At 36.7% G+C, this 22,587-nt stretch overlaps 1 protein-coding gene across 1 annotated transcript in view; it reads right to left on the reverse strand.

The window, feature by feature from the left end:
- The window catches only part of LOC106880038 (uncharacterized), a 456,507-nt gene that overhangs the window by 109,050 nt on the left and 324,870 nt on the right, over window positions 1–22,587 (reverse strand). The window contains exons 144-156 of the mRNA XM_014929839.2: window positions 21,947–22,131; window positions 20,512–20,703; window positions 19,387–19,501; window positions 16,959–17,594; window positions 14,681–14,907; window positions 13,117–13,209; window positions 11,023–11,436; window positions 8,095–8,171; window positions 7,032–7,095; window positions 6,090–6,296; window positions 4,423–4,534; window positions 2,276–2,384; window positions 147–316 (exon numbers count right to left, since the gene is read on the reverse strand). Coding sequence (XP_014785325.2) covers window positions 147–316; window positions 2,276–2,384; window positions 4,423–4,534; window positions 6,090–6,296; window positions 7,032–7,095; window positions 8,095–8,171; window positions 11,023–11,436; window positions 13,117–13,209; window positions 14,681–14,907; window positions 16,959–17,594; window positions 19,387–19,501; window positions 20,512–20,703; window positions 21,947–22,131 — 2,601 coding nt within the window. The remainder of the gene's footprint in view (window positions 1–146; window positions 317–2,275; window positions 2,385–4,422; window positions 4,535–6,089; window positions 6,297–7,031; window positions 7,096–8,094; window positions 8,172–11,022; window positions 11,437–13,116; window positions 13,210–14,680; window positions 14,908–16,958; window positions 17,595–19,386; window positions 19,502–20,511; window positions 20,704–21,946; window positions 22,132–22,587) is intronic.

Raw genomic sequence — 22,587 nt, forward strand, 5'->3', positions numbered from 1 at the left:
GCAGCAAGATGCAACCAAATTCCTGTTTTATGTTTCAATGAACCTTTATATTATGAGTTCATAAATCAATACCCAGAAAAGCTTTTGATGTTTCAATAAATAAAAAAATACTTTTAAAAGAAGAAAGAAATATTAATTGGTTTTACCTTTTGATCTTTTTTTGTTGTTGCTGCTGCGGAGTTTGTCACATGTGCGAAGATTCAAATTTGCTAAGCATGATGAATTCTCTTTCTTGCAGTCACAGAAAATTGGATGCTTCATTTCACCCTCATTGATTCCACAGAAACCATTATAGAGAGTATTCTCTACTGAAACTCTGAAGATAAACAAAGAAAGACACAAAAACTAATTAATCTATCAACTGGTCGATTAACTATTGGGCTAAAGAACAATTTGATTTGGGCTAATTCAAAGTTTGTGACAGAACAAACTTTTGATCCAAACAACATTGAATACTTCAACACCACTTCACTCGAAGGAAAAGTAAACATTGAAAAAGAAACATTGGAGGCAAAACATTTACTATATTAAGCATAGCTGTGTGGTAAGAAACTTGCTTCTCAGTTACATTGTTCTGGGTTCAGTCCCACCATGTGGCACCTTGGGCAAGTGTCTTCTATTATAACCATGTGAGTGTATTTGGTAGATGGTAACTGAAAAAAGCTCATTGATTTGGGCTATCCTTTGAGTAAACAACGCACAGATTACTCCGGACATGATATGATATATATCCACCTTTGCTACTACAATTATCTCCGGAAAATATCCACAAGGATTCTTTACATGGATGTTTACTGCTGGAATGAAGCTACACTCCAAGTATTGTTTCTTCTTTGTTCTTTTTTCAGCACATCGCTCTCACTTCTTACTACAACTCTCCTCTTATACATGTAATAATCCATTCTTCTACTACTACCGTCTCCGATGAAGGGATACATTGGATTTTCCCTGAAGCAGCTGTAAGACTTTATCCATAAAATATATTTCTAACTTTGCCATTGGTCTCTTTATCCTTTTCTGTCTTTATACATATCTATATATATATATATATATATATAAATACACACACACATGTATATATCTATGTGCACATCTCTGTGTCTGTATTTGTCCCCCGCTTTCAATTGACAACTAGTGGTAGTGTGTTTATGCCCATGTAACTTAGCAGTTTGACAAAAGAGAATGATAGAATAAGTATTAGGTTTCAACAAAATAAGTCCTAAGGTTAATTTGTTCAAATAAAACCCTTCAAGGCAGTGCCCCAGCATGGCTGCAGTCAAAATATTGAAGCAAGTAAAAAGATAAAAAAAAAAGATAAAGAATGAATTAACTGTTAATTATGGTCAACAAAAAGCAAAGTATTGACCCATTAAAGTAGTTGACCTTCACCCTATAAACTCAGTTCAAACAGAAAAGGATCTTCATCAATTTCTACAATGAATATTCAGTTGTTCAATCCACTGAACTACTTCCTGCTCACTGAATTAATTCATAAGTGGCTGAGTATTCTTCCGACACATAATTCTCGAGCAGAATCAATCTGATGCAGTGTGTGACAAGACTAGACTTTTGAATTTCTTCTACAATCTGTCTAACTGCCTAGTTTCACTCCTATGTATGGGTTGACCCAAAGCTATAGCAAAAGACACATGACCAGGTGGCAACATCATGAGATCAAACCCTGGACCGTATGAATGTGAAGCAAATTTCTTTACTCTTTTACCATGCTGCATCAACTGACTCTCTTTTACTTGTTTCAGTCATTTGGCTGCAGCCATGCTGGAGCACCGCCTGCCTTTAGTCGAGCAAATCGACCCCAGGACTTATTCTTTGTAAGCCTAGTACTTATTCTATCAGTCTTTTTTGCCGAATCGCTAAGTTACGGGGATGTAAACACACCACCATCGGTTGTCAAGCAATGTTGGGGGGACAAACACAGACACACAAACATATACACACACACACATATATATATACAAATATACGACAGGATTTTTTCAGTTTCTGTCTACTAAATCCACTCACAAGGCTTTGGTCATGCCGAGGCTATAGTAGAAGACACTTGCCCAAGGTACCACGCAATGGGAATGAACCCGGAACCATGTGGTTGGTAAGCAAGCTACTTACCACACAGCCACTCCTGCGCCCGATGAAAAGAAAAAAAAAAAAAAGAATAGATTCACTTCTTAGAAATCTCAGCTTTCTTCATCAGTTACCATTGTTATTTGTAAAGGAAACTTGACAGTCAAATAAAACATTAAAAGTTTTTAATTACCGCCAGCTTTCGGAGAATTTATTTGGTTGTTTTGCCTTGATTGAGAGAACTTTAGAGTCAGGTGTTACATAGTCATTATCTTTAACACCATCAAAGTTTCCACACAAACCTGCCAAACAGAATGGAAATATGAAATAAAGTAAAAGAATATATTGCAAACGTTAATTTGAAAAACAACAATAATTTTTTAAATCTATGCCAAAATAGACATTGGAGCGCAATACAATCCTTGAACTCATTGGATTCTGTCAAACCATCTAACGAATGCCAGCATAAAACATGGACATTAAATGATGATGAGGATGATGATGAATTAATTAATTGCTATGATTTTCAGCAAATAATGTTATGCTTTCAAGGTGAAATCAGTAATTATATCAGCTCATGCTAAAAATATCACACTGTTATATGAAATCAACCCTTTGTTTGTCCAAAGCATTTTCATATGTTTGTCCTAAATGTCCATGCTTATTTTCAAACTTTTCTGTGTTTCATACACTTTGAGTAATACAAAGCTTACCTTTCATAAGTCTCAAATTATTCTAGAGCAGTGATTCTCAACTGGGGTCCATATGGATTAACCATTAAGCAAAATAAGCATGTGCTTAGGGCATCAAAGGAAGGGGGCACCACAAAAATGGTAAATGGTTTATGGCACAAAAGAAATCACTTTAAACTTGCTAAAATAGCATTCGAAGTGGTTTATATGATTGGAAATATAATTTTGAAGTGTTCATGGTGTCATAGCGAGGATTTGGTCAAAGTCTTTTCAATTAAAAAGAAGTAGGAGAAAACTTTTCAAATATAAATAAAATGGAAGTATACAAAAATAAACATTATTTTCCATTTTACTGTTAGTTTTATTTCATTTTGAAAAATAAGTATTTTTTTATGGTTTATTATTGCTTATATTTTGAATTACATATATATGGAGGCACCAAAATATTTTAAGTGCTTAGGGCCTCTATGGGTCTTAAGCTGGCCATGGTTCTAGGGGTCATTTTATGAACCATTTGGGTTAAGAGTTGCATCAGCTACCTACTTAATCATCATCGTCGTTTAACGTCCGCTTTCCATGCTAGCATGGGTTGGACGATTTGACTGAGGACTGGTGAAACCAGATGGCTACACCAGGCTCCAGTCTGATCTGGCAGAGTTTCTACAGCTGGATACCCTTCCTAATGCCAACCACTCAGAGAGTGTAATGGGTGCTTTTACGTGCCACCGGCACGAGGGCCAGTCAGGCGGTACTGGCAATGGCCACACTCAAAATGGTGGATTTTATGTGCCACCCGCACAAGAGCCAGTCCAGGGCACTGGTAATGATCTCGCTCGAAAGTCCTTACACATGCCGCGGGCACAAGTGCCAGAAAGGCGACGCTGGGCACTTAATAAATGTTATATTTCAGAAAAGCCATATTTAGAGTTTGAAATAGACTTTGGTTAAATAGTAAACACTTTAAAATTTACAAGGCAGGGAAACAGAGCAATTTATTCTCTGACTGTGTAAATGAAAAATATATTTGTAATTGACTGAGATGATTTCTCTATGACTGTCACTCAGAATCCAATGATGATTGGTAGCAAATATGCCATGTTTTTGTTTATTGTCTTAGGTGTTCATATAGTTGTGAGTAGGGACAAGTACCCTTTGGTCGTTTTTACTCATGACCCTCTGGAAAATCCAGAATATGACAGCCAGAGAGGAGTAGCACCAGCACTGGGCAGGTGTTTTAAAATTTTTTGCTGACGCTGAAAGGATGAATGACGAAACCACCCTTGGTGGAATTTGAACATAGAGCACAAAGAACTGGAACAAATACTACAACACCTGGAGTAGAACAGTTCATAACAACATTGACCTCTGTCATGTGACAATAAGGGAGCATCTATAGAGTTAGTCTATCTGCTAGAAATAGCAAGTAATTTTGCTTCAAATCACATCCAATGCAAGGATACACTAGATAATAATATGATCCAGAGTGTACATGGTGTAAAAAAAAAAATTCAAAAAAACTGATGAGATGATCATAGCTTGAATGTATTTGCTTCATCTGGCCTGATCTGGGGTTAAACAACAACAGCAACAAGAATAAGAGAGACATATTATTCTTAGAAAAAAATTTAAGTAAAAGTATTAAACTTACCTTCCGTGTTTTTGTAATCAATCGGTGAGGCTTTTATCCAGACGTTAATGTAGTCAGATTTGCCAGATTTACTTTTTTCGGCAATCACATAAGTACCAATAGGTAAAACAACCTGGTCGTCAAAGAAAAAAAAAAAAAAACGGTTTATTTTTTCAATTGAGACAATTCTTAAATTTGCTCAGATTTAGGATTAGAAACTTTGCTCCACAATTTTGTTGAAAGTGGGTTCAATTATATTGCCTAGTGGCACATACAACGAAAAGTTATGGTTTATAGTGCACTTCATTAGAATATGCTATGCTTTATGAGACTGGACTGTGATTACCAGCATGAATGTCACACTTCAAAAAGTAGTTAACCATTAAATGACTTTAGTAAATTTATATGGAAAAAGATGTGGAGGTGCAATAGCCCAGTGGTTAGGGCAGGAGACTTGCGGTCATAGGATCACAGTTTCGATTCCCAGACCGGGCGTTGTGAGTGTTTATTGAGCGAAAACACCTAAAGCTCCATGAGGCTCCGGCAGAGGATGATGGCAAACCCTGCTGTACTCTTTCACCACAACTTTCTCTCGCTCTTTCTTCCTGTTTCTGTTGTGCCTGTAATTCAAAGGGTCAGCCTTGTCACACACTGTGTCACGCTGAATATCCCCGAGAACTACGTTAAGGGTGCACGTGTCTGTGGAGCGCTCAGCCACTTGCACGTTAATTTCACGAGCAGGCTGTTCCGTTGATTGGAATTAACTGGAACCCTCGACGTCATAAGCGACGGAGTGCCAACAACAACAACAACATGGAAAAAGTAAGCATTATACCATCCAGCATAAATAAAAGTCAACTTAATTATATTTAAGCCGTTATTTAAACGAGTCAACTTTGGGTATGATTGTTTACATTTTGTACGTCTTTTTTACAGCAAAAAAATTTCTAAAAAAATTCTAGGAATGATCTACTCATGTAATTTATGCACTCCTAAAGTTTATTTTCATTTTTGCTGCACACATATTTATACAACATAACCACTGCCAAGCAGTCACTCTAATGATATTGCTTCTCTAATAAATGGAGGGAGAAATGATCAGTGTGCAAAAGAGAAAAATAAAGAAAAATGAATGGGTTATTTTTCCTTGACCGTCAAAGGAAGATAGATGAATTATATCTGGACTCCTTCTAGGGGCCCTAGCCGTCCGATTATAGATTTTTATTAAACTGCAATGAGCTTAATAAGAAACTGGATGCTGGTATAAAATGTAGAAAAACTTTCATCATGATTCGTTAACGGGTGTAGATGGCAACTTCACACAAACAAACAGACTGCCATTTATATATATATATATATATATATATATATATATATATATATATATATATATATATATATATATATATATATATACGAATATATGAATATATATATATATAAATATATATATACATATATACACATACGCATCTATATATGTGTGTATATATATATATATATATATATATATATACGAATATATGAATATATATATATATAAATATATATATATATACATATATACACATACACATCTATATATGTGTATATATATGTGTGTGTGTGTGTATATATATATATATATATACACACATGCACATATAGTGAGACAGTGACAGAAAGGGAAATTCTTTGTGTAACCATACCTTAATTTTCTTCCCACCATTGAGACGATAAATCTTAGTTCCTGGTGTAAGTTCTCCGTTCTGGTAGAGTGTAATGGTCAGAGTCTTTTTCTTAATTTTCAACGAAGATCCACACCTGTCAATCAGTATGACATCATCACCTGATCTCACTGCAACGGCACAGTTACAGGAGGCACGACCTTTACAGCTTCTGTAGAATGCATTTACCTATAAGTGCATAACAGATGAAAAAAAACAACAAAACATTCAGCAATTGAACAGTAAATAAATAGACAGACTGACAGACATATAGATACAGAGAACAAGTTGCCTTTGAGTTTCAATTCTACAAGAAGACAACGACTAGTTTCTCTGGTATAGAGAATATATTACTGATGTCTTGGTTATGTATGAAGTGGCTCTTACTTTACCTTCATAACTTAGTCCAGTTTTTTTCATGTAAGACATTTCTTACCTCCTTTTATTATACTCTATTATTTGTAGCTGTGTTTAGATTGCAGTAAGCTCATTAAAAGAATTATGTGTGTGTGTGTGAGAGAGAGAGAGGGGGGGGGGAAAGAAAGAAAAGGAGAGAGAGCGAGTGAGAAAGGGAGAGAAAGGTAAGAAATGCAGAAAATGTATTACTCCTTCTGCATTTCTTGTTACTATATCACTCAAACACCACTCACAGGTTTGTCCAGTGCCATGATGGTTATTTTCAAACTTCATAAAACATAGGAGTGGAGTATAGAACTCTTTAATATATATATGTGTGTGTGTGATAAAACAAATGCACATTTATGCATAAAAAAAACGATAAATGTCGCCCTTTCAAAGCCTAGCCAGGCTCATGGGCCCGGTTTCCCGGTTTCTATTGCACCTCCACACATTTATGCATACATAGATAATATTCACCAAATATTTTTAAAGAGTGAAATAAATCAACAATAAGAATAAACTTACGGCATATGGTAAACGCTTGTGGCGATAGAGAACAAATTCACCATGTTTGAAGTTGTCATAGACTCTGGAAAATTATATGAATAATATTTCAATTAAAGCAAAATAAATACTTCTAGCATTCAATGAAAAAACAAAAAAAAAACCAACAACAGCACATTCTTTGAATTTCTTTTAGACTGAAATTATTTACATTTTAATTAATAAGTCATGAACTGTATTTTGCTGAAAATTTCTAAAAATAATGAAATAGTACTATACATGATTACCAGTAACTGAATTTTTTAGAACTTATTAAGTAAACAGGAAAAAGAAATTAATATTAAATTCCATGTTACTTTTCATTGAATTTCAATTTCAGATTTCTTATCCTGCTTTGAATTATGATGAAATGATTACCTCCCTTGTAATAGCTGTGACAGTCAGGTGGTGAAGATATGGCTTTCAAAGGTTAGTTTTTTGAACACCCTGGTCAAATATTGCCATTCTTCACAGCTATCATTTTAACTGGTTGCCATGCATGCATGCATACATGTATGTCATTATTCGGTTTTATTTCAAGAATCCAAGCTGAATGATAATGATGATGATAATAATAATAATAATAATAATAATATCGAAAAATACCTTAGGAATGAGAACCCAGGTTTGAAATTTCCCCAAAACACCTGATGAAGGCTGGAGGGTATATCAGCCGAAACATTGTGTTAACAACAAACAAGATGAGGACAAATATCCGTCAAATGTAAACAATGTACATAATTCCTCATCTTTTAAATATAGAACTGTATTAATGCTATCAATCTCATCAATCTGTGAAGATTGATGACCAATGCTTCTTCCTTCAGAATCACCATGGTCTCAAAAAGGAGCTCAAATTTTATTTAAAAAAAAAAAACAAAGCAATAACAGTAATGTGTGTGCAATCCTAAAAAGTAGTGTATGCCACTGGTAGTAACCAATCCTGGTGGCCCATTGAAGTAATCTCCAAAAGGTCACCAGGCTTGAAAAGAAAAGTTTATGCTTTATCAAATATATTTGAAACAATCACTGGAAAATATTTTACTTTTTATCAAATGTGGTTATGTGAGGATCATTGATCGATTTACAAATGCTTCTCTTGTCACGGTCGATGATTTTCAACTAGAAAGAAATAAAGGAATAGAGAAAAGAAAATAAGATTAAATATTGTAATCTGAACATTATTATTTCGTAGAGACAAATAGGGGAAACATGCATAAAACTAGTTTCAGGTTCCAGGTGTTTATTTATGGGTTTCTGATTCTGGCTCAGGTACTCATGTGTTGCCTGTCATAAAGAGTAAAGACCTCTTTCAGTTATGACTGACCATGGGATTGCACCTAGAAAGTTACTCTCCGAGGCACAAGTACAGACAAGGCTGTTTATGGAAGACTAATGATTTTTCTCTGTTTATATATTTAACACAAAGTCAAAGGTATGCTAACATACCAAATGCTGTGAGCGAAAAAGAAAAATTTAATCAATTGATTAAAACAGGGCATTTGAGGGCAGAGATGGGGTAGAATTACAGTGTGCTTTGTGATAATTTACATTCTGAGTTCAAATCTTGCCATATCCTACTTGAATGGCAGACTGAACTTTAGTAGAATTGGCTCAATTCTATTACTAGAATTAATTAGGTCTCCAGTTTGACAAACCCTTTCTTCTTCCTTTTCCCTTAGGGAATGAAAAGGGAAGTCACTAGAAGCAAGGCAAGTTTTTAACCCTTTAGCATTCAGATCATTCTGTTAAATGTCATACTTATTTATTCACATTATTTTGAATTACTCATGCACTATCTTGTAAGCTCTGAGATTTTGATGATGTAATTGTTTATTTTTAGAATAACATTGTAGTATAGGTGTGAGAGGCAAGATCTAACTGATTTTAACATAAAACAGGTTGAATATTTTGGCTGGTTATGGCCAGGACTGCTTATAATATTCCTTCCTGGCATTGGCAGATAGTCTTGAATTTTGGAAAGACAGCCATTATTAGTTTTTATTGGATCTGTTATTCCATACTTTATTTTAATAATCTCATTAAGATGACAATAAAGTAAATTAATTATGGCAGATTTTTCATCTTAGAACATAAAGCACTATCACTAAATGTCACAAGATACTCACTGTCCTGTACTTTATTAAATCTGCCAATCCACCAGCCTAATTGTTTCTCACACGGGCACAAGGCCAGAAATATGTGGGAGAGAAGTTAATCAATTAAATTGAACCCCAAAACATGACTTGTATATTTTATTAACTCAGGATGAAGAAAGGTGAAGTTGGCCTTGATAAGATTCCAACATTTTCAGTTGCATCTAAAGATTTTATTACCTTCGTGCGCTCAGGTCAGCGGATCCGTTTCAAGAAAAAGAACAAGAAACTTCCTGTGAGAAATGAAAAGTGGAACGACTATTTGGAAGTGACTGCAGATTTGCCTGGGTGCCAGGCATTCTTTCCCATCCCAGTTACGGAAAAACCTGACATTTTAATGTGGTGTGAAAGATGGAAAGTTGTAAATCTAGTCGAGTTAACGGTTCCTCATGAAGATAATATGGACGTTGCGCAGGCTCGAAAGATGGACCGTTATGTAAACCTCGAGAAATGTGAAGACGCAGGCTGGAAAGTGGAGCATTTTCCAATCGAAGTTGGATGTAGAGGATTTGTAGGACACAGTGTGAGACGACTGCTGTTATCGTTAGGCCTAACTCATCGTAAGGTAAATACCACCATGACCGATATCCAAAATACAGTGGAGAAGGCTAGCCACTGGATTTGGTTAAAAAGAGACGATGAGCGATGGCTAGAGAAATATTGAGCTTTGTTTTTAATAACCAGTTGATCTAGCAAGCGGGGCCTCATATCAGTGAGGGGGGCCAGTGCGCATTGATGCCGTTGAGAGGTAGGCCCCGAAACGGCGCACATTCTCTCCTGATGACCCCATGCACTTGCTGGCTTCCGGTATGCGGAGTTCTCGACTGGTAGCACTTGCATGTGTGAGTTGTTTGCAAGACATCAGTTGCACACAAAGAGCAATGAAAAGGAATTGCTTTGTGGAAGGACACAAATGTACCACTTGGTCCTTCTAGTCATGAGTCCAACACTTAATTGCTAAGCCATGTACCTTCATTGTGAATCTAAAGTCAGAAATTCTTTCCTTCCTGCAGCAAAGTTATTTACTGATTTTTTTTTTTTTTTATATTTCATGGACAGAGATAACCAGTTAGCAAAAAGCATTGCTAGTAAAATTTTGTAGATAGAAACTGTTTGGGACCTCTTTGGAAAGATTGTTCTTATTCTTAAATGCTGTACTTCATCTGACACTAAGTTAAACATTAGCATTAGGCACTGGGCTGGTCACTGGTTGTCTTTAGTAGCATCACTTCCAGACCAAGTAACTTCTTCCTTTCCTCCACTAGACATGGAGACCCTAAAAGAAATCATGAGTAAAGCCTTTCTTCTTTGAAACTGTTGTTGTTGTTGGCACCCCGTCGCTTACGACGTCGAGGGTTCCAGTTGATCCGATCAACGGAACAGCCCGCTCATGAAATTAACGTGCAAGTGACTGAGCACTCCACAGACACGTGTTCCCTTAACGTAGTTCTCGTGGATATTCAGCATGACACAGTGTGACAAGGCTGACCCTTTGAATTACAAGCACAACAGAAACAGGAAGAAAGAGTGAGAGAAAGTTGTGGTGGAAGAGTACAGCAGGGTTCGCCACCATCCCCTGCCGGAGCCTCGTGGAGCTTTTAGGTGTTTTCGTTCAATAAACACTCACAACGCCCGGTCTGGGAATCGAAACCGCGATCTTATGACCGCGAGTCCTCTGCCCTAACCACTGGGCCATTGCGCCTCCACTCTTTGAAACTAAACCATTGAGAACAGAAACAATAAATAAAATAGAATCTCTTCTTTATACTAATTAAAGATAATAAAAGCAAATAAATAGAAACCAATGCAAAACTTACATCTACAGAGCCAAGCGTTTTCTCCATCTCCACCGTTCCGTTAAACACAACTTGACCTGAAAGTATAACAGTTCTTTTCTGAGTTTTATCTCGTAACCCATCTAAGGTTGCCATGATAGGGATCTTCAACACTTTGTTCCAGTTAATGTCTGTTATTGTATACATGCAACCTTCATACTTTCCCTCAGAGTTAAACTGTGCACCAAACACTGCTTGGGGAATACTTTCAGTTCCACACTGAAATTCTTTGTAGCTTGCCAGCCAAGTTCTAATCTGTATAGTGCATTCAGAGGTGTTGTCATTGTTGTTGATGTTGGTGGTGGTGTTACATAATAGATATGGTGGTAAGTTGGACTGAACAGATATAAATCCAGATGGGTCACCTTCAATTACTTTCATTTTACTCTCTTTAATCTGTAACAGAAGAAAAAGAAATGAGAATAAACAACAAACACACACACACACCATGATTTAATGTCTAGAGTCCATGCTGGCATCAATAAAATGGTTTGAGGTATCAAATGCATTAAAGGACCACATCATAATTAGATGTCTGCCACATGGTTTCTCGGCGATCTTTCGGTACTAGTCCGCCATAACTTCCGGTCGTTGCGTGCACGCATACTGATTACATGATCGTATAGTGTATTTATGTGTTTAAAGTTTGAGAACTGTATGCATCTGAGGGGGAGAAGGTTTGAGTTTAGTGGGCCATTCATTGTTTTTTTCTATTTAATGTTGTCTTTTCATATTTTCAAGTCATTTAAAAACAAACGCACTATACGATAATGTAATCAGTATGCGTGCGCACAACGACCGGAAGTTATGGCGGACTAGTATCGAAAGGTCGCCAGTTTCTCTGACTGAATGCTCTTCTTTATGCCAACCTCCTAACAGAGCACATTGGGTGGTTCTTTTTTTCCATGGCACAAGCACTAGTTAAGATCTATTCATAACTTGTAAGGCTCAGAGCCTAAAACAGCCCCTATAAGTGAGTGAATATAGAAGAGAGAGTTGGGCATGATTTTAAGTGGAATGGTAGGGAACAGGAGAGAGAAAAGAAAGAGTATTAGAGTAGAAGAATACCGTCTTTCAGAGATGCTGTTCCACTTTTGAAGCACCCATGCCACTTAAAACATTGTGTGTGACCCCTTCCCTCATTACTGAAGCATGCTCAATGTCCCTGTAGGAGACTTCTGAAGTTTAATACAAAATTTCACATTGGCTCTTTGTTTCAGTTTCCTGTCCATGACAAAAATCACTGTTTACAGCATACATGTGATTACAAAAAACACAAATTTCACAGCTCACCAAATAAACACAGTGATGTCACTTGGCACACTGTCTCATGAAGATCACAGCTAGCTCTCATTGCACATGCAATCATGTGCTGCTATCTGCTGCCATACTACAGAAGTAGTCAGGGAACTTTTCAATACCACCTCATACATGCAGTTGCAGTCTCCACAATTATTGCATTTTCTTTGCTAATGATATACCTCCAGAATGTGCAGTGAAACTTCAAATATTGCCTTTGGCTAACAGGTCCATTTTCTAGTCATTGGCCCTCGTGCTGGTGGCACGTAAAAAGCACCCACTACACTCTCTGAGTGGTTGGCATTACGAAGGGCATCCAGCTGTAGAAACTCTGCCAAATCAGATTGGAGCCTGGTGTAGCCATCTGGTTTCACCAGTCCTCAGTCAAATCGTCCAACCCATGCTATCATGGAAAGCGGATGTTTATCGACGACGACGACAATAGGTAGGTAGAAATTGTGTAGAAGCTTGTATGAAGTTTATGTGTTCTAGGGAGGCCAACTTAATTCAATGTCTGGTTTAATGTCAGGACCTGGTTCTTGGACACTTAGTCAGAGTTTACTCTATTGTCTGTATTCAGACTAAATTATCCAATCAAAAGATAATGCAGTATTCTGATTAGCTGCTTCCTCCCGAAGCAAATTAGGACCCTTGGCTCCTTTGTCCTTTCTTTTCAACTGCATCAGTCTCAGAGGCCCAACTCAAATATTCACGGTTGAAACTCTTCTTACTCTGACTAAACTATAAATAAAAAGAAAAAGAAGAAAAAAAACTTACAGTAATTTCAGCAGAAAATGGTTTACTTGTTCTTTCAGGACCATAGATGAAACTGCAGTTTGATGACTTGCAAGCTTTCACTCCACATTTGATCTAGAAAATAAATACACGAGATATTTTAAATGAAATTATCTTAATTAACCAAGCATTTAGCTACAAAATACAATTATTAAAAATCATTTCAGACACCAGGGTTGTGAAACCAAAAGAACCAAAATTATTGACCCCGTAATCATAAATTCAGTTATTGATTTGTATTTTAACTGCTTACTTTAGAATTAGGGAAGTGAAGAGTTTAGTTATGGCTTCGCTCATACTTGAATGAGTAATGGCAGAAAATAGAGTTAGGCGCAGGAGTGGCTGTGTGGTAAGTAGCTTGCTTACCAACCATATGGTTCTGGGTTCATTCCCACTGCGTGGCACCTTGGGTAAGTGTCTTCTACTATAGCCTCGAGCTAACCAAAGCCTTGTGAGTGGATTTGGTAGACGGAAACTGAAAGAAGCCCGTCGTATATATGTATATATATATATATATATATATATGTATGCGTGTGTATATGTTTGTGTGTCTGTGCTTGTCCCCCCCAACATCGCTTGACAACCGATGCTGGTGTGTTTACGTCCCCGTAACTTAGCGGTTCGGCAAAAGAGATCGATAGAATAAGTACTAGGCTTCCAAAGAATAAGTCCTGGGGTCGATTTGCTCGACTAAAAAGGCGGTGCCCCAGCATGGCCACAGTCAAATGACTGAAACAAGTAAAAGAGTAAAAGATAGTCGAAAGTTAAGTGAGTAGTAGAAGATTATTGTATGGGTGGTGGTAGAAAGTGGGAGTAGCAGTTGTGGAAGAAGTGAGATACAGCTGTAAAATCAAATTCACACACAAATTGATAAACATCAATGGTAGACGAACAGAAACTGAGCTGTTATGTGAGGAGGAGGGAAGGAGGAGGAGATCAATAGTAGTATGTGTTGTTGGCATTCCGTCGCTTACGACGTCGAGGGTTCCAGTTGATCCGATCAACGGAACAGCCTGCTCGTGAAATTAACGTGCAAGTGGCTGAGCACTCCACAGACATGTGTACCCTTAACGTAGTTCTAGGGGATATTCAGCGTGACACAGTGTGGTAAGGCTGGCCCCTTTGAAATACAGGTACAACAGAAACAGGAAGTAAGAGTGAGAGAATGTTGTGGTGAAAGAGTACAGCAGGGTTTGCCACCATCCCCTGCCAGAGCCTCGTGGAGCTTTTAGGTGTTTTCGCTCAATAAACACTCACAACGCCTGGTCTGGGAATCGAAACCGCGATCCTATGACCGCGAGTCCGCTGGCCTAACGACTTGGCCATTGTGCCTCCACCAATAGTAGTATAACCTCCCACTATAAGCAGTTGTTTTATCAATGATGAAAGAAAGACAAACCCATCCTTTACTAAGATTATGAAATAAGCATCTACATTTAATATTTACAAATGAAAACTTTGTTACTTTCAAATTTCATCAATTTTTTTTTGTTAATTTAATTATACTTGTAAAAAGTTATGAAAATCAAGCTTGTTCTCTTCTCACCTTACTGCCATAAGTTAATGCGGTGAAATATTTACTTTCAATATCTGAAAAACTCTCGTTTGATCTGGGAAATTGTGAGGAGTTAACAACCATTTCATCAATGTACCAAGTGACTGTATAGCTTATGTTAGCTTCCTGCAGATATTTGAAGGAACAGCGGAAATATTGTTCAGAGATATTTATTCCATGGAATGATAGCATTGGTCTTTCTTTGAAGAATGGTGAGTCTAAAAAAAAATAATAAATATACAATTCAAAAAAACTATAGCGCACAAATAAAAATGTTAAAGATGTTTATTACATTCGTTGGTCTGAGAGGCCTAGTGAGTTGAAACACAGACCTGACAACACAAGTTCACAAAAAGAATGACCAAGGTTCAAATCCTGCTGGAGACACGATTTTGGAAAGCAGCAGGACACCTAGGGGTCATGACCTGGGTGGGCCTGGCTCCTGTAGAGTGTCACATATAAGGATCAAACTACTTGTTGGATGGGGACTCTTCCTCTGAAGATCGCTTCTGCCATGTACTCACCTTGTGGTGAGTTTCTGTCATTTTTTGAGAGTGTAGTCAATAAAATGATAAACACATTAGGTGCTGTGTGATTCCTAATTAACAACATTTAATCTGAAATATTTCTTCATCAATAAAGGGTGTATATAACACATTCATGTGCTTTTACTTCATCAGAGATAGGACTTAGCATTTTTAATTTGAGATAGTAATTTTGAGAAAAATTACTGACAGTAACAAGAAGTTATTTTACATAAATTCTAAGAAAATTTATTTATTATAGCAAAAAATATTATTATGATTAGCAATGCAATAAATTAGCAAAATGTTGGTAAATGTGTGATTTTAACACATTTGTTAATATATAGTCCATAAATTTGTTGACCTGACAATTGTAGTGTATATTTGTCAAGGATAAATATATTTGTTTTTAAAATTCGTTTGTGTAAATTATCCCTTTTGTTTTCTTTTTTTTTTATTGTCCACAAGGGGCTAAACATAGAGGGGACAAACAAATGGATTAAGTCGATTACATCGACCCCAGTGCGTAACTGGTACTTAATTTATCGACCCTGAAAGTCGACCTCGGCGGAATTTGAACTCAGAACGTAACAGCAGACGAAATACCGCTAAGCACTTCGCCCGGCGTGCTAACGTTTCTGCCAGCTCGCCGCCTTTTGTTTTCTGAGCCTGGTGTTGCCATCTGGTTTCACCAGTCCTCAGTCAAATCGTCCAATCCATGCTAGCATGGAAAGCGGACGCTAAATGATGATGATGATGATTGCAATTTGCTGAACTCTCTGAACTTGGAGGTAGAAAATTAAGTCAGAGCTCTGTTGGTGAGATGTATGTTATTGAGGTAGCACAATAATTAATATGATGATATTAGGCGATCTTTCGGAGAAAGTATATCGAAACTGAAAGTATTTGGCAATTTCTGTAAAAACTCTTATATCATTTCAGCTGAATAATCAAATCACTTATGTTTATGTATTTTTTGTGTAGGCGCAGGAGTGGCTGTGTGGTAAGTGTCTGTGGAGTGCTCAGCCACTTGCATGTTAATTTCACGAGCAGGTTGTTCCGTTGACCGGATCAACTGGAACCTTCGACGTCGTAAGTGACGGAGTGCCAACAACAACATTGAACCCATGTTTACATCCAACTCTCTCTCCCCTCATATCTTACCCACTCTTGATCCTATTGTTATGCTCTCTTCTATTCACCTTCTTGGATATGTTATCACGGGAGTATGTTCTGGTACCTCATCACTACCACATTTACTTTTTTTGTGACACCACTTCAGTTTTTGCTACTACTTTGGTCATATACTAAGCAGCCATGAATCTCCTCCACAACAAAACTCTTCTATTCCTCCCATCATTTATCAACCTCTCAACATCTCACATATAGTGAACCTTGCCATCTCACATTCTCACTCTCAGTCAATGGCCTGATTTGACATTGCAAATTAAAAGGCTACCTCACTCTCTAGAACTGGTATCAGAGAAAAATGGCACCCAGTGCACTCTGTAATGTGGTTGGCTCTAGAATAGGTATCAAGCCATAGAATCTATACCAAAAGTGTTACACTAGAGCAAGATGTAGTCCTCCAGTCTGTTGAATCCAGTTTAGATGTCTGACCAATGGCAGCATGGAAAGCAGACATAAAAGGGATGATGATAGTGATGATGATGATAATGATGATGGCATATGGGCATCAGACTATAAGAAATGACAAAGATGAAGAAGAGAGAGAAAGAATTTACCAAAATTGAGGCCATTTTCAAGGATGAATTTCTGTGTAATTCCAACGTAAGTCCATCCTTCAATAGCAATATTAGCAGGAAATTTTCGACTGAAATGGCCACCAATAATTAAATTTTGTGAATTTATAGCCCTCGTGGAAACTCGGTCAATATATTTGGTTTTATGTTCTACTTGTTTGTCATCAAAATAGAGATAAAGACCAGATTTCTCACTCCAGCTAAATAATACTTTGAAGAATTTTTTCACTGGAAACATTTTGGTTTTTATTGTCCACTGCTTGGTACTTGTACTGAGTGTGAGGAACAAAAATCCCTTGGAGATATACATGCTAACCCCATTAGATGTTGGTTCAGTTCCACCGTTTCCAAAAATGAACATGCCTTCTGTAACATTGAAAATGAATAAGTTGAAATGAACTGTCATTCCAAGTGGACATTGATCCAAAGAACTGAAGCATGGAAGATTTCTGCCCATGTCAATGAAATTATCGATTCCATTCAGTACAACTGCGTTTCCTTTGTAGGGACCTTTCTTCAATTTGACAGTGCCAAATGCTTTAAGTTTTCCATTCAAAGTTATGAGATTATCACCTTCAATTCTTAGAATAGAGTAATGCCTCACAATAATGTCTTGGTCTGAAAGCAGAACAACATAACTAATTAGTTATAACTATAAATTAATCATGAAACAATCAATCATAAGTAGAAACAAATTAATCACCAGGCAATTAGTCATAATTAGTAAATAATAGGTAACAAGGTAATGCTTCCATATTTTTCTAATAGTTACCATAGTTAGTTTTATGAGTCACCAGTAACTTATTGTGGAGGGGCAATGGCCCAGTGGTTAGGGCAGCGAACTCGCGGTCATAGGATCGCGGTTTCGATTCCCAGACCGGGCGTTGTGAGTGTTTATTGAGCGAAAACACCTAAAGCTCCACGAGGCTCCGGCAGGGGATGGTGGCGAACCCTGCTGTACTCTTTCACCACAACTTTCTCTCACTCTTACTTCCTGTTTCTGTTGTGCCTGTAATTCAAAGGGTCAGCCTTGTCACACACTGTGTCACACTGAATATCTCTGAGAACTACGTTAAGGGTACACGCATCTGTGGAGTGCTCAGCCACTTGCACGTTAATTTCACGAGCAGGCTATTCCATTGAATGGATCAATTGGAACCCTTGACGTCGTAAGCGACAGAGTGCCAACAACAACAGTAACTTATTCAACCAATATACGAGATAGTGACACCACCTGTGACACCAACCTGACTATTTTTTTAGAATGTTTCTATAGAAATACAATGCCTTTATTTCAATTAATTTTGAAGGTAATGAAGAATTTAGGAACATAACTTTGCCATCGTTACTCTATGTAACACGATTTTTGTCCTTGGGTAGCAACTTTTATTTGCGATTTGCTTACCCCTAAGAAGTATGAAAAACAGCTAATATATCCTTCAAACATTGTTTTTGTTACATTTATTCAAACTCCAATGAATTCCTCTCAGCACATGGCTATGATGCTCCCCCACTCCTCCGGCTCATGATCAGAGATGCACATATTGTCAGCCACTAAGGGATATGCTCAAGTGGTTAAGATCAAGTGACTGACAAGCAAATCTTGTAGTATTGAGCAGAATATATGCTATAATGATATTTCTGCTTCAGCAAATCAACACTGAATCTGTCTAAAATGTACTGAAAAATAGGCCAGTTTCAAAACATTGATGTCCAAGTCATAAAAGCAAAAAATTTGAAGAGAATAGTAGTCATTTCCCTTGATTTCTTGATAGAAGCAAATAGGAAATAACACTCACTGACCAATGACAAAATAAATAAAGATTATTTTTACACAGTATTAGCATTATTAAGCTGGTGTTTGGAACATAAAATAATGTTTTGATGGAAGGTTTTTACTTTTAAACAGGAAGTTTGATTCATAAAAAGTGTCATGAATGTTGCTATCAAAAGAGTTAACTCTCACTGATGTGTGACACATTAGATGTGACACAGAGATTAATGATACATTAACTTGACTCGTTAATCAAGGACAAACTGACATGTAACACATTGAACTGTTATACAGTAACATGTGACAAAAATATTAGCTTATGGGACATTAACTTATAAAACACAATGTAACAAATGGACAAATGATATATTAGAGAGTGACAGAGATACAGTGTAACATGTTAATCAAAGTTACAGTGATTAATTTGGCACATTATGAAATGCTTTGAACCATCAAAGATGACTGTATCCTGTTGTACAACCTGCTTTAAATAGCAACCAATTCTCCTTAAAGAGGAACAGACACATTGGAAGATGTAGTTGTTGATGAACAAAAAGTCAGGGTTGATGAACAGCTTGGGTAACAATTCCACTCAATTGGGGCTGACCTAGGGCTAAATAGCAATGAAATACTTACACTGAAGTACAGACCAACTGGATGGATTCTTTGATGAAATACAGACTTGTGAAGTGTCTTCTGGATTTATTGCGCCATTAGGGAAACAAACACCTCCAATGGTACACACATCAGCCTGAAAGGAGATACAAGAATACTATGTGAAAAACTGATACCAACAACAATTGACTGACCTACTAGAAATAGCATCTAATTATTCCCTAAACCACATCATACCATCTTAAAATAAGATGATACCAAAATCTGCATTAGATTGCTCTATTGCCTGGCCATGATCTTATGAACCAGCCCAGGATTTCTGAGACTGATAGAAAGGAAAGGAAGTTAACCTTACACTAGATACATGGCTCAAATGCCACAAAATGAGCTCCACTGAAGACCATCCAAGGATAAAGTGGTGTTAAAAGAATTAAGGCAGTGTTGGATACAAGATATCTGAAACACTTTTGAACATGGATCAACTCAGTGGTGAATTTAGTGGACTAAGGCTTTTCTACTGGTATGACTGCTTGTAAAAGACCTGTGACAATGACAGAAACATTATCTCCTTGGCTGACAGCCCCTTAGAGTTTGAGACTTTAGGCTTCAATTTGCCAAACCTATAGGTAATTCAGGCACTGAATTTAATCACTGAGGGTTAACTGATCAGGAGATAGATCACTGAACCAAATAATAGCTACTAAGGGTTTAACTTATTCAACTGAATAAGAAAAAAAAATTGACTGAATGCATCATATCATGTAATTTTAAGTTGTTCTCTCAGAGATGATTAGCCTCAAGAAAATTTTTTTGTCAGAAATGGATATAAATAGTTGTATAAAGCCTTAATACATTATTGAGATAAGCTCAATATGCTTGCAACAGATCTCTAGAAACTGCACTCAATTCTCAGATCGTAGACTGTTTCTTGGAAAACAAAAGTACTTTGAATACTGTAGTCTGAGGTATTCAATGCCTACATTTTAAGATATGATGATTATGGCTGGAATGCCTTTGACCATGGGTTTGACCATGGGTTTGATCATGGGTTTGAACTAGGCTTAAACAACAGACAGACGAATAGACATATAGACAGACAGATAGAGGTAGGTGTAGTGCTATAAACAAAGTTATTCTTTAACTTACACGAGGAGTGCACTTATCATTGTTACAATCTTCACACAGTGGGTTGTAATGTTTAACTGTGATGCTAACACTCCAGATACCATTACTATTGCTGATGGAAACATTCTGAGTTCCTTTCTGGGGTACTGGACACATGATCTGTTCAGAACTGATATAACTAGCTTTCAGGTAAAAGATTTGGGAATTTTCTTTCTGAAAACAGAGAGAGAAAAAAACAAAAAAAAAAAACAAATTAATATAAATAAAATTTAAGCAGAAGGAAATATATTTGAGATGACACCATCAAATCCTAACAAAAACTGGACAAATTCTGTTGAGTCAACTGCCATCCAACAGATGGGAATGAAAGATCCTTAGTCTTTGTTCAGACATTTGTCAAAGAGAAGGTAATCTCTGATGTTACACCTGCAATTTCGTTTGCATCAAATGATGTAGACTAAGTTCTTCACTTTTAACAAATGCATATTTTATATAGAGTGTAGGAATGACCCTGTATAAGACTTTTTCTCCCTTTAAAAAACTTTCAGGCTGAGTTCTCACTTGATTTTTAACATCTATATTAAGTATGAGTTACTATGGCTGACCAGAGTTGAAAAAAAGTAAAACACTCTATGAAAAACCTCATGATGGAAAGAAGGCATGTGTTCGTGAGAACGGTAGCTCTGTGAACGTCTGTTGCAAGAGATGCCCATTAGTGTCACATCTGTGCAAAAGAGTGTTGGCCCCCACCAACAGGACTGAAAAAGTCACACTCATATGGCTTTATGAGAACAATCAAACAATTGCTTGAAATCAAGTTGCAGCCCTCGTGAATATATACATGTGTGTGTGTGTGTGTATACACACACACACACATATATATATATATATTTTTTTTTTCTAGAAAACTATGTAATCGTTACCATTATAGCAAGAGATTTCACCACAAAAGGTCTAAATTAGACTCCTTAAGGATTGTTCTCCTTGGTTATATATCCAAAGTTTTAAATTTAAAAGAGAGTTTTGATGCTGATATCCATTATTATTATTTCAATAATAATGGATATTAGCGTCAAAACTCTCTTTTAAATTTAAAATTTTATATATATATATATATATATATATATACACGAACAGGTGTATTAGACTCAGGAAGAATGGAAAAGTCTTTAGTATTTTGAGCCTACGCTCTTCGATGGAAAGGGATGAGAAAAAAAAATTGTGAGAGAAAGAAAAAAAAAAAAACGGAGAAATGCACACACACACACACACACACACACACACACACACACATAACCTTGGTAGTCAAAGCTGGAAATTTTCTTAATAGGTCTGCTTCCATCAAGTCAGGCCTGGGACTAAACAACTCATGATGAAGATGATGATGATAAGAATTTTTAGTTTTGTTTTTGCATAAAAGATTAAAAAAAAGAATAACTCAAAACATGCTGCTTACATTTTCTCTGATTGAGCAAGTAAGATTGGGACCTTCAATAAAACCACTTCCAGTTACTACCAGGTCCCTTATTTTGTTCAAAACTTGGATCTTTCTGATGAAGTATGTTGTCTCAATAGTTGGTGGTTTGACAATACTGATGGAACAGTCAACACCATCAAATAGTTGGTTACACAGGCAAACACCTGAAATAAACAGAAACATAAGATTTAAAGAATGACTGACTAATTCATTTTAAGTACCACTGTTTCTGATAAGAAGTAGGCTTCTATTTTTTAAGGACTCAGAAACTGAGAGAAGTGGGGATGTTAACCTTAAACTAAGAGTAGTCTGGTCTAAATGTCTGCAACAGAATGAACTTTACTAACGGCATCCAAGGACTGTTTGGTGTGGGGTGAAATTGGGCAACAGATTAATCCAGACACCTAGCAACTCAGAATTGAAAGAGACAGAACAAGTACTTAAGGAATCTCATCTGAAGTTCAAACAATTCTGTCTATCCACTGTCAAAAAAAAAAACAAAAAAAAAAACAATATATGAACAAAAAACATAGAAGCTATACCTGGACCCTCAGCATGATTTTGGAGAATGTCAGCTTTGCTTATTGTCATTATTATTATTATCAAACATATAAAGGTGC

The sequence above is a fragment of the Octopus bimaculoides genome, chromosome 22 (assembly GCF_001194135.2).
Source record: "Octopus bimaculoides isolate UCB-OBI-ISO-001 chromosome 22, ASM119413v2, whole genome shotgun sequence".
Classification (NCBI taxonomy): Eukaryota; Metazoa; Mollusca; class Cephalopoda; order Octopoda; family Octopodidae; genus Octopus; species Octopus bimaculoides.